General features: G+C 35.9%; 1 protein-coding gene across 1 annotated transcript; it reads right to left on the bottom strand.

Annotated features, from left to right (window-relative positions):
• Positions 1 to 9949: 9949 nt before the first annotated feature.
• On the bottom strand, positions 9950 to 12456 carry LOC18432260 (Major facilitator superfamily protein). The gene is made up of 2 exons (XM_020666041.2): positions 11037 to 12456; positions 9950 to 10621 (listed from the first exon to the last, which is right to left on the bottom strand). The coding sequence occupies exons 1-2, from the start codon at positions 12182 to 12184 to the stop codon at positions 10207 to 10209; spliced, it is 1563 nt and encodes a 520-aa protein (XP_020521700.1). The 5' UTR covers positions 12185 to 12456; the 3' UTR covers positions 9950 to 10206.
• Between the last annotated feature and the right edge of the window lie 65 nt (positions 12457 to 12521).

Here is a 12521-nt window from a genome sequence, read left to right on the forward strand (position 1 = left end):
ACCGTCCATTTTTTTGGGGATGGTCCATGGAAGTAAAAGCATCTGGCCAACATTTAAGGAATGAGTGGGACAACAATGTTTGAATGGACCGTCCATTGCATCGACGGTTCATATGGGAACCCCTTCCACCTTTCTCATTACCTAACAGTTGTGATGCTCTAGTTCTCGTCCAACACGAATCATTCATTTGAACCGTCCATTCATGTAGATCTACGGAAGTTAGTAGATCTACGAATCATAACTTGTGTAAGGTGGGGGCCACAATTAATCCATGTGAAGGGAACTAAACTCTAGTGCTTAGTCGTTCACTAAGGGGCTGTTTGGATACTTGAAAATATATTGTCTGTGAAATACATTACTGCGTAGTACATTACCTGCAAATGGATTGGCACTGTTTGGGTAGTATTTAGATGCAACTTGGAAAATACATTGTTATTGTTTGGCTATGGCTCGAAGAAATAAGAAAAATGCATTACTATCAAATATGGCTATGTTTGGCTAACATGATTAGACTTTGGTTTCAACATGATAAGTCATTAGAATAACATGATTTTACTGTGATAAGCCTTATTTTTATTTATTTTTTATAGAAATCTTTCAAATGTTTCTCTATATATAATTTCAAATAAGCAATAAATTTATGATACCAAAATCAAATTCTTTATGGTACAAATTAAAAAATGGGAAGACGTTTGATTAGTAAACTAGAAGGTTTAGTAATTTGAGTAGAAAATTTTGAAGCATTGGACGAGACTAAAGAGTATCTTATTTCAATTGAACTTTTACTAATCTCTTATGAGGATTATGCTATGTGAAATTTTTTATTATTATTGTGTTGTGTAATTTTTCATTGATTATCAATTATTATTTTTATTATTTTTATTTTTATACAAGAGTTGAGGGTACCCAAATTGGGGATGGAGGGATGTAGAAATTTTTTTATTATGATTGTAGTAGAAAATTGTCCATTATCAAGTTCTACCACTATTCAAATCAATTTAGATTCTCCTTATTTTTCACTTACCAATTATTAAAAAGTTTTGTTTTTATATGAGAGTCAGATGAGGGCTACAACCCAAATTGGGGATGGAGGGATGTAGAAATTTTTTATTATGGTTGCAGTAGAAAATTGTCATCGTATACCTGTTCAAATCAATATAGATTCTGCTTTTCATATACCCTACTTTCACTTTCTACATACCTTAATACTTATAAGGTAAACGTACTTGAGAGAGTGGAATGTTTTTTAATAGGGGATAGAACAAAGGGAAATGTTTTTTAAGCGGGGATAGAGCAGACATCGCCAAAGATTTCCGAAATTACCCGTCAACTTCCATAATATATTTTTCACCTCTCACCGTGGATAATGGATTTGCTGATTTTTGGGGAAATATTGGATAATCTCTGGTAATGTATTTCCATTTTCTTACTATTAAAGTGTACCCAAACGATGTAAATGTCATATACTTGTAATCTATTGTCACGTAATATATTTCCACGTACCCAAACGGTGTAAATTTCATATTTACTTGTAATCTATTGTCGAGTAATAGATTTCTACGTACCCAAACGGCCCCTAATGGAACATTATATCTTGAGTTCAATCTGAATTACTCCAAAAAAAAAAAAAATATTTAAAAACAAAAAGGAGTTTGTATGCTATCTATACTAAAAAGTAAAAGTTTACATGGAGTCAACGCTCTAAACAATCAAATTAGAGCCCACATCAAAATTTTCATTTGAAGAGGTTGTTTGGATGCCCAAATATCATCAAAATGATAATTTCAATATCAATATGCATGGACATAATAGATTTTAAGTTTTGAAAATAGTGCATCTTGTAATATATTTTTGGACCTTCAATTTTCAAGATTCAAGTTTTCATAAATCTGCTCATTCTACACTATTTTTTAATCTTTAAATTTTATAATTAAAAATGAAAATATATTTTAAGACCATCACAAATATTTTCAATATTAAAACCACATTTGTCGACAATATTTGAAGGTGCGCTTTACTTTGATTGTTTAGAGCCTCGGCTCTATACAAACTACGCCCATACTTAATGGGGGGTTCAACACGACTAAAACCCCATTGGAACCTCGAAAGGAACGAGGGAAATAAAGCTACTTGTATCAAAATGGGAATATATTTCTTTGATACTCCCTCATACATTGGAATGTTTGTAATTTGTAATCCCTCAACTGTACGTAAGCGTGACGTGTATGAGACGGACAATCTTCATTCTTGACCTTGCAAAAACAAATCAAGAAAATTGAACCTCTTTTCCCTACGTTGCATTCACCTGGCATCATCTCATCTCTCTTCCTTCAACTTCACCTGTGAAAAGAGCGATTATAACTGTTCTCTCTCTAAAACTATGATTCTATTGGAAGGAGGACAGCCACGATCTCACAAACCTTGTTACCTTAAAAGAGAGAAGAACATGTGGCATACGCTTCATGCCTCTGTCGTTATAACTCACAATCTTCAATCTTGACGTCATGATAAAAAATCCAGAATATCGAGTGAGGCTCATTTCCTTGCTTTGTATTCACATCGCCACTGTACTGTACTGCTCTCTCTCTCTCTCTCTCTCTCTCTCTCTCTCTCTCATCTCCAAGTGCCAAACAAACGTACGATTCAAGGTCACTTGATGACAACAAGTGTTCCCACGTAACAACTCCCTTCAACTTCACTTCACTTCACTTCACTTTTGAGAAGAGCAATTATAATTACTCTTTCTCTCTCTAAAACCATTATTCTGTTGGGAGAAACACAACGATATTTTTTTTCTTTTTTTTGTTAAATTTAACAGAGATGACGAGCCTCTACCTATATTGTAAGTAGTATTTTTTGTAAAAGTGTTCGATGAGAATGAAAACATAGATCTTAACTACCACCAGCACAACCCATTATCAAAGACAGCCATAATCTCTTTGGCACCCACGATATCTCTCTCTCTAAAACAAACCTTATTGCCTCAAAAGAGAGAAACAAAGTGACAAACCAGTTGTGGCATAGCCTTCCTGCCCCTATCCTTATAACTCAAACTGTTATCTCAAAACCTTCAAATCAGATATGTCTTTTCAAATTGTTTTATACCCATCTAAAGCTTGTACAACATGAATCTAGTTCCTAACTGCCTCGTGAGTGGAAGCAAAGAAGACTAATTTGAAACGACTAAAAGTGTCTTTAAATGACCCCGAGCATTGGAAACCTTTGGAGACAAACAAATGACAATGTTCCTAGGATCAAATGGCAACCATCTCTTGCTCTATTTCAGATAGCAATCCTCTCTTTCTCTCTCTACCCTCTTTCTCTTTCTAGCCAGAAATACGATGAAACAGTTCACACTCATTCCTTCATGACCTCAAATAAATATTGAAAAATATAATTTTTTTGAAAAAAAATACCTAATTTTATTAAGACTGGCCAGTTACAACGCTAATCAGGGAAAAGAATGTCAAGAATTACAACCACCATAAGTAACCACAAGTTGTCATCACGAAACTTGCATTGTCAATCAACATCCACTTGCCCAATTCCTGAATTTGCAACCATAAAGATCTCAACAATCAAGGGATTCCCGGTTAATTATTACACTACCTGATAGCATTTAGCGAGTCCCCTTCCGCCACCAATATTTGACTGACATGTAAAACATGGAATATCTTTAATAACTCAACTTGGCATATTAGTCGTTGCCACTCCATATGGTCCCGAATATGTGATGACCATATTTCTCATATGGTTACATATCAAACAACCCACTTAAGTTATCCAACGAGCTGCCGTCAAAATTCAGCTAAACAACAACCAAACTCCTCCGACTCTTTTCTTTATAACACCCATTTTTGCTACACTCTCCATGTTGGCAACCAAATCCACTTTTGAAATGCCCCAACATTCATTGGTACCGATATCTACTAGAATAATAATTCTAAGATCTTATGTTTGGATTTCACATCATCCATCATTGATTTTCAAACACTCTCCAATTCCTTTCTTTCTAAATTTCCGGCTGGACGGAATGCCTTCCATATCGCCTCTCCCTGCTTAGGCAGGCCAAGAACATTTAGGTGACAACTATCTCCCTATGACTTGTCGGCATTGTTATGTAAATTCCCATCTTTTTAACTGCCCTCATCCAAATCCTAGAAGTATAAAGGCAGTTAACGAATAAGTGGTCACCATTTTCTTCGTCCTCTTTGCGTAACAAACTACTGTTACCAAAAACTCTCCATTTTTTTCCAAGTATCTACAATCTAAACTTTACCAAGACTCAAAATCCAAAGAAAAAACTTGTATTTTATATGAAGAATAGGCCACTTCCAAACTATAGCTCTTCTAAGTTCACTCCATCTTAATCTATTATAATAAATAAGAGAATATAATGATTTAATAGTAGAAACCCCATCACCTTCCTTTTCCCACACAATCTCATTGACTACCTCAGATTGCATAAACACCGACGTAAGCTCTGTAAGCAATTGCCCCATATGTGCAATCACTGTGTTGAGTACTCGGTTGTATCTACAAACCAGGTTCCAATGGGTCTCAAATCCCCTTCCCAATGCCACTTCGCTAACTTTAGCATACTGATTAACCACAATACTGAATAGCCTTCCCAAGCCATTCGTGCCACCAAAAACTAATGGACAAGATTTTTATAAGTAAATGTAGAAATGAGTCCTTTAAAATTTTATTTTTGAGATGGATTTTTTGACCCAATATTTAAAGAGATATGATCTCTAATATAGAGATCATGAGTAGAAAAAAACAAATAAATTTTAAAAATTAAAATAATAATTTTATGAAGAAACCATGTGGACCATTAGTTTCAACTATATTTAAATGGAACACCCATTTGCATCCATCTATAAGATGGATGCCTTATACCTCCGGGGCACAAACGTAGGAATGTGTCCCCCTACTCAGGAAACAATTTTCCAAAACTGATCTTCTGGCTTCTTCTTCCTACTAGCCATCCTAAATTTCTTTCAACCAATAGTTTGCACTTTGAGATTACTCTCCGCACTGAAGAAGTTCTCCCATCTCCTTTCCCTTCACCTATTAAAAATTGAGTTCCATCCAATCCATACCTTGCTACTAGAACTTGTCTCCACGATTTCTCATCCCCCTAAGTTGTTTTTTTTTTGTTTTTTTATCTTTTTTAGGGTAATTTAATGGGGGAAGAAAGGCCCCTATCCTTTTTTTCAAATAGTTTAGAAGCTAGTTTTTTAGTGGAGTGACATCAGTGGGAATAAAAACCGATGACTATGGTGTGGGAGTGCTACGACCGCGATCCCAACCCCTTTTTCCACCACCACTTTACCAAGGGCGCTTGGTTCATTAACTTTAGTCATAATTCTTAGGCACCTTCTCTTTTTAGTCATACATACCTCATGGCATGTTAATGTTATTTCCTCTCTTCTACAATTTTCTCTTAAGTGCCTCTAGATTCTTAGAAGAATACTTCTTTAATTCCATCATATTTTCTCCCATTTTTCTTTTCCATGCCTTGCTTGTATTTAAAAAAGTAGTGCTTCAATATAGATACAGGCTTACAAAAAAGAAAATTACAAATTTTAGATTCATGAAAAGTATATGTGAGATTCAATTTGATAGAAACTTGAGTTAAATGCAAAAAGTGGGAAAATACCATTCTTTTTATTGTAAAATATTTATATTCCTAATTGACCGAGAATTCGTCAAAAATGTATTTGTAATTATTTCTTTGGTTGTTGTTGTTGACGATATGGTTTAATTGATCAAGAATTATTCAATATTTGATGTTGTTAAACCAAGTGGGAGTATCTGCCTTTCCACTGAGAAATTTGAAGACTTTGAAATTGGCATGCGCATTGGCTTTTCTCCAAGAACTCAACGGTAGGGAGCATACTGTAATCTTACGTCACGAGCCCTTGGGCCACATTTTTTGACCCAGACCCTAATTTTTAGGGCTGGGTTGGACCACTGGCCATATGCTACCCTAACCCCCATTTGCTCCAAATGGTGGCTTATTGAGATTAATTATACCTCGATGGATAGCATTATTGGTTTTTTTCGCTAATTATGAAGTTTGAAGCACTAGAAAGTAGTGCAAACTTAGTGGATCTATGAACACTCGGAAATGAACAATCCTAATAATGTGTTACATAATATATACATTTTAGGGCTTTAAATCCAATTTTTTCGGGAACAATAGCTATGTGGTGAAGACGATCATTTTCTAGCCTTGAAATAATAGTTTCTGAGGTTTTTTTTTTTTTTGGGTAATTCAGCAAGGATAAAGAGCCCGTACCCAGTTTTTTAATGCGTTAGGTGAAAATGAAAACCTAGATCGTAGTTTGGGTGGTGCTACCACCACAACCTCAACCCCATTCTTTAATAGTTTTTTAGTTGAATAACTTACTACATGATTCTTCGATGTATGCCCCTTAATTGAAATACAAAAATATCTTTAAAAAATTCACTAAATATTTGGATTAGAATTATGAAAATACTATTCCACGGTTAAAAGGTTGTCATCGGATTAGTCACAAGAATTAAAACTCATGGCGAACAAGCTCAGACCTCCAAAAGTCACCAAGAAAGCCAAAAGATCATTTCTAATTATTCTCTTCAAATATATTTATCGAAAACCATCATATAATTGTGATTTTCATATAAAATTCCAAGACTTCTATTTCTTATTGAAGATATTTTGTTATTTCCCTAATTTCTCGGTGGACAATGAATTGTACTTTTGTACTACTTTTTTTGTAATTTTTAAGGAAATTTATTGTAATACATCTAGCTTATCAACTATTTTACCCATTTTCAACTATTTTGTTATAGGATTTTTTAAATTAAATAAAAAATAGGTAAGACGCGAAATATTTCTTCTCTAAATTTTATTTGGGTGAATACAATTCTTTATGTATATTTTGACAAGTTTCCCTGATTTCTAAACTAAAACTCTTAGTGCCGATAGGCCTTGTCTGATAAGCATATGCACATGTACCTTAAGAAGAAGAAAAAAAGTCTGAAAAAGTATTTTGTAGGACCACAGCTTTATAAATCTTCACCTGAATCTGATTAGAAAATGAAGTTATGGGGCTAAGACCCTAGATAGAGCCAATAAAATATAAAAAAAAATTATAGATACCTTTCAAAATCAACCTTATATCGCATCATAAACTCAAACGTCAAAAATCAAAAAGTTTAAAACTAAAATGTCATTTTTCTCTCTCCTCTCTTATAACAACACTTTTTCTCACTTTCTCCCTCTACCTCTCGCTCCACCAACGCTCTCTCTTTCTCTCTCTACCCGCCCTCTCTCTATCGTTTCCCTTTAGGAGGCTGAGTGGGCCTTGAAGAGGGCCGACAATGTCAAGAGGGCCTTAATGACTATACCTTGTCAAGGCCATTGTCACCTAAAAATCGGTCAAAGAAGTCGATGCATTTTTTTTCCATTTTAACATATATCTTTCCACCAAAGATGAAAAGCATTAAAAGTTTGGCTGGACAGATTAACAGTAATATATATGGCAAACAATTGGCCCAAGTATAATTAAGCTCCTTCACATTAGTGGTGAATTTGAGGCCTTTTTCCTTGTCCAAATTTTACGTATGTCAACAAATCCATTAAGTAATATGACCTATATGACTATAGAAACTCGATGGTCTTAAGCAGCATTATCAACATGGGAGCTGCAATCGTACCGGTGAAAGTTTTGGTACAATCAAAACCTATCTGATCAATGGCGGAATTGGTTCAACTGCATTTTAGAACAACAAAAGAAAATAGAAATAATAGCTTAAAGGGAAATTTAACAAAGCCAAAAGTTATTCTACTCCCTCGAGAATAGAAAGTTCCTTTCCTCCCTTAGGTAAAACCCCACCTAAAATTAATTTTAGGCCTCTAAATTTTGAGGATGTAACTTCTTCAACCCATAGATTAACCTCAATAAAATAAATTTCCTAATTGTAACTCTACGCACTTGAAAAAAATAGTGCATCGAGGCTGAATGGAGACTATCTAATTTTTAGATGGTAAGATCTATTAGAAAGCTCAAATTTGATTTTTTAGAATAATCATATGGTAATTCTTGCATGGCTCCAAAAATTTCATATTGAACTTTTAACGGAAGAAGTAGAAATAAATAATGCTCCTGAGTGAGCATAGTATACATGCTCTTTAAAGAAATACATATGAGAGATTCAGTATTTAACATTTTACACATATTTTACTTTTAATTTCAAAATACTCATCAAAACATACATAAACTTGAGTTGGAAAAGGGTAAAATATCAAATTTTTGAAAAGTTAGGTGTATTTGATGAATTACTCTTGTTTAAAATATTGAAATATATTAAAAGGATTTGTCCAACTTAATTTAATCCGTCGAACTTGTCAAAATCCATCGATCAAATTAAAATCAGTGAATATTAACTCTGACTAATTTTTGTTTAGGCTTTGTTTGGATTTGGACCGGACCAACGGAGATACCAACCGAAAGTCTAATTGATCGGAGTGGCCAATCTAATTAAATCTCGATAACTATGTCCTTAAGTATTATAACCCTCTAATCAATCTATGTATAGTGATGGTAAGAGAGTGACATAATGGTAAGTTTATGATGGGTTCCACTCTCTAGCCATCACTGCCCATCCATCGAATGGACGGTGATGACCTCTTGTGATCGCACCTGTGAATGGTGGATTAATGGTACACTTTGCGAGTTGTCAACTGCAATTTCAAAGTTTCAACATAACAAAAGTGTTCAGGTTAAAAGTACATATTTGATAGGTAACCACGTGTCAAGACCAAGAATAAATGCCACCTAAATAACAACGCTTATTAATTCGACCTTTATTTTTGGAAAGGTGCATTGAATATCTTGGTGGATCGTACGATCGATGGGGTCTCAGAATAATATTCCATTACAGCCGTCCATTTTCCCTATGGGAATGACATGTAGATGACGAAGAGGAGAATCAGCAAAACGTCATCCTATGCAAGGGTAGGTTGGAATTATTTAAAACAACAAGGACAAATAAAGCACAACTGATTTTATCGAAAATGACTTCTCTACCCCTAGTTCTTTGTGGGTCTAGATTTGCCCCAAGTCGTTTTCAGTTCTAAATTCGTTCTTAATTTCCTTTCTAGCATGATTTGTTCCTAATTTTTCATTACCCAAAAGATTATGTACTCCCGGGGGATCATAGATTGGAGCTCTCTCTCAGGCAAAACCCTACTTAGAAGTAATCCTTTAAGACCTAAAATTTTAAATATGTATTCAATTACTTACGCACGCGATCCAAAACAAAATAGCATTTAAGATTAAATAACGGCTTTGGGACAATCAGGTTGGCATCGATTTTCTTTTTATGAAAATAATCATCAGTTCAATCTAAATTAGATTGTAAAATTTCAGCTCAGAAAAACTCTGCTCAATAGTCTTGTCCTGAGGGAGTAGATGTATAACATGCTTCGGATATAGCACAATCGCTTTCAAGATTTCAGCCACATGGATTGCACGTTCTCGTGGGGTCAGTCATAGGTTAGATAGAGAGAGGTTCGAACCAAAGTGATCCTCGTATATGAAGTAAAACAAGCCAATAAATAAATAAATAAATATATATATATATTTTTTGCAGCATGAAAAGTTCACCTGAAAAGTAAATTAAGAAGCTATTTACTTTTAATATCACAATCACTTCTATCTGATTTTAAATTACGTGATTGTGGGTGTATCATTGACTAGGTTTAAAGTTTAAAAAAAATATCGACCTCTACATCACCACCCAAATCATCCTATTTGACATCTAATAGCTAGTAGCAATTGTAACATCCTTGTATTGACATATAAATATTCTCATAATATGCAATCCCATTAATATTTTTCGTTTTTTAACAAGATTATAAATTTCAAATCATTATGTAAAATAGACATCTCTCACGAAATTCATATTATTAAAAAAACAGTGAAGTATATATTCTCTTTTTTTCAATTATCAAGTATCCAAAAAATAAAACATATACATATACATGGCAAAAGTTTATCTCATGGGCACAATAAATCATCCTGCTCCGGGCGTAAAATTTCAAAAGTACCCATGCCATGGAATCTTTGTGTAAGATGGGTCACCCCTGGTTCACGTAAACCATGTTATAAAATTACCAAAATGCCCCCAAGCTACCCGCCACCGTGTCCACTACCTCGACCTCATGTAGTGTTTTCGAGTTCGAAGGTAGAGGAAGAAACTGAGGATGGTTCCAAGAGAACACACAGAGCCCCAAACGATGAATGTGCCCCTGAAGCAATCGGCACCCATGCATCGGCCGGATACATGGGCTTTCCGGTCGTAAAAGATCGCAGACAGGTATCCGAAGAGGAACGAACCGATCGGGATGTTTGCAACGACAATGTTGTGATTTAGGCCAAAATTCTTTTGCCCAAAGAGATCCGACGTCGTCGAAACTGCGATCGAGCTGATGGCCCCACTTGATATGCCTACTATGGCTGTGCTCATGTATAGACATGTAGTGCTTGAACTCAGGAGTAAGAAGAATGCGCCAGTCATGGGCACCATGAATAGTGTGATGTAAGCTGGTCTTGAACTGTTTTTGCTGCATAAGAGAGAGAAAATTTATCAGTTTGGATTAAGTCTTGGGGTTTCTTGGTAGTAGATACAATTTGTATAGGGGAATTGGAATTAAATGACATGCAGTTTAAGGGATTTAGTATAAAATGACATGCCTGTTGATTTTTTGTAACTTGATTTTGTTTGGATCAGTGTCGTTCGTCAGTCTCTCTCTCTTGATTTTGTTTGGATCAGTGTTGTTGGTCTCTCTCTCTCTCTCTCGATTTTGTTTGTATCAGTATTGTTGGTCTCTCTCTCTCTCTCTTCCATTGAAAGGACGAAAAAGGAATGCACAAGTTGACTAGAATGTGTTCAATATGTGCTGAAAAAATACTCGATGGGACTAGAAGAAATTAAACTTGACCAATATAACACACATCAAATGAATAATATGATCTTACTGAGAAAACCAGTCCAGGATTGATGAGAAAATTCGCCCCAGGAAGCCGAAAGAAGACGCTAAAGAGACCAAGGCTGAAGTCTTGGTGTGACCGCGAGACTCTGCAATTTGCCCAAGATTATTCAAATACACCAACCCAACCGTTGCGCCACAAAAATAAACCCCCAGATACAACCAAAAATCAACACTCGACATCAGCTTTGTCACCCCATAGTCCTCCCTTATGCCACCACCACTTTCTCTCTCTTCCCCACTTTTCTCACCAAACCCACTTCCACTTTCTCTCTCTTCAACCCCCACTTCCTCTTCCCCCACTGTGAACACCTTCATCTCTCTTTGAAAGCACCATTTCTCCTTAAGAACTTCTTTCAAAGACGCCCACAAGGGAACCAGTAACAAAGAAAGCAACAGCAACACCAAACCTGTCGCATACAATCTCGGTCGAAGATACCCGAACTCGGGCCGAATACTACCCACTGTTGTGTATGCACCAGTAGCCACAGTGATAATAAAAATCACTGCTAATTTGCCCTTAATATCATGCACCGGACCCTCGATTACTCGCATAAACGGCATACTCACAATACTGAGCCCTATCGGAATTACGCTATTGAGAAGAAGATAAGTCTTGCTGGAAAATTTCCGTGGCGAAATCGCACCAGCCAAAGCAGTATATATATTTGCACTTAGGCCTTGATAACTAGTAGAAAGCCCAAGAACAATACCACTATAGTGAGAGAAGTTTTTCAAGATCACCAAGTAACATACTGTGTTGAGCCAACATATGCCATTACCTGCTAGCATAAACAGGAAGAAGATTTGGAAGTAAGAGAGAGAATAGATCTTATGTTCTAGTAAGAGGTATTGGAGGCCATAGCCAATTAGGCCGAGCGCCGAGCCTATAAAGATGACTAGAGAGAGAGGGAGGTGTTTTGCTGCTAAGCCTGAGATCCAACCAAAGAGTTTACCAGCATCTGAAGCAGCTGCAAGGTAGTTCAGTTGGACTTGAGAGATGGAGAGATGTTTTTTGAGGAGTGAGGAATAAGCTGGAAAATCTGAGTTTGTGCCATTAATGGATTGAAGCCAAATCGTACAAATTAAGCTGAAGAACTGGAGTGCAGAACCTGAGGACCTGGTAGAGAGAGGCATGGTAAACGAAGGAGACAGAGTGTTTGGGGTTTGTGGGGCTTGTGTTGTATTAATAGGCGGGTATCAAGTTATGGTTGCTGCACTGGAGATGTGGTTTATTGTTGGCCAACTCATTCAAGTAGGAAAAGACTATTTATCGAGCCCCCTCACCCTCTTTGTCTCTCTCTCTCAATATTTATACCTCCTCTCTCTCTCTCTCTCTCTCTCTCTCTAACGATACGTATACATCTCCCTCGACTTCTCTTTCTCAATATCTGAACGTCTCTCCTTCCTTTCCCTTAGTGTCAAACGGTTAAAAATCAATGTTGTCGAATTCGTTTTTGAGTCTTTTCGATTG

The sequence above is a fragment of the Amborella trichopoda genome, chromosome 8 (genome assembly GCF_054954075.1).
Source record: "Amborella trichopoda isolate Santa Cruz 75 chromosome 8, AtrichopodaSantaCruz75HAP2 v2.0, whole genome shotgun sequence".
NCBI lineage: Eukaryota > Viridiplantae > Streptophyta > Magnoliopsida > Amborellales > Amborellaceae > Amborella > Amborella trichopoda.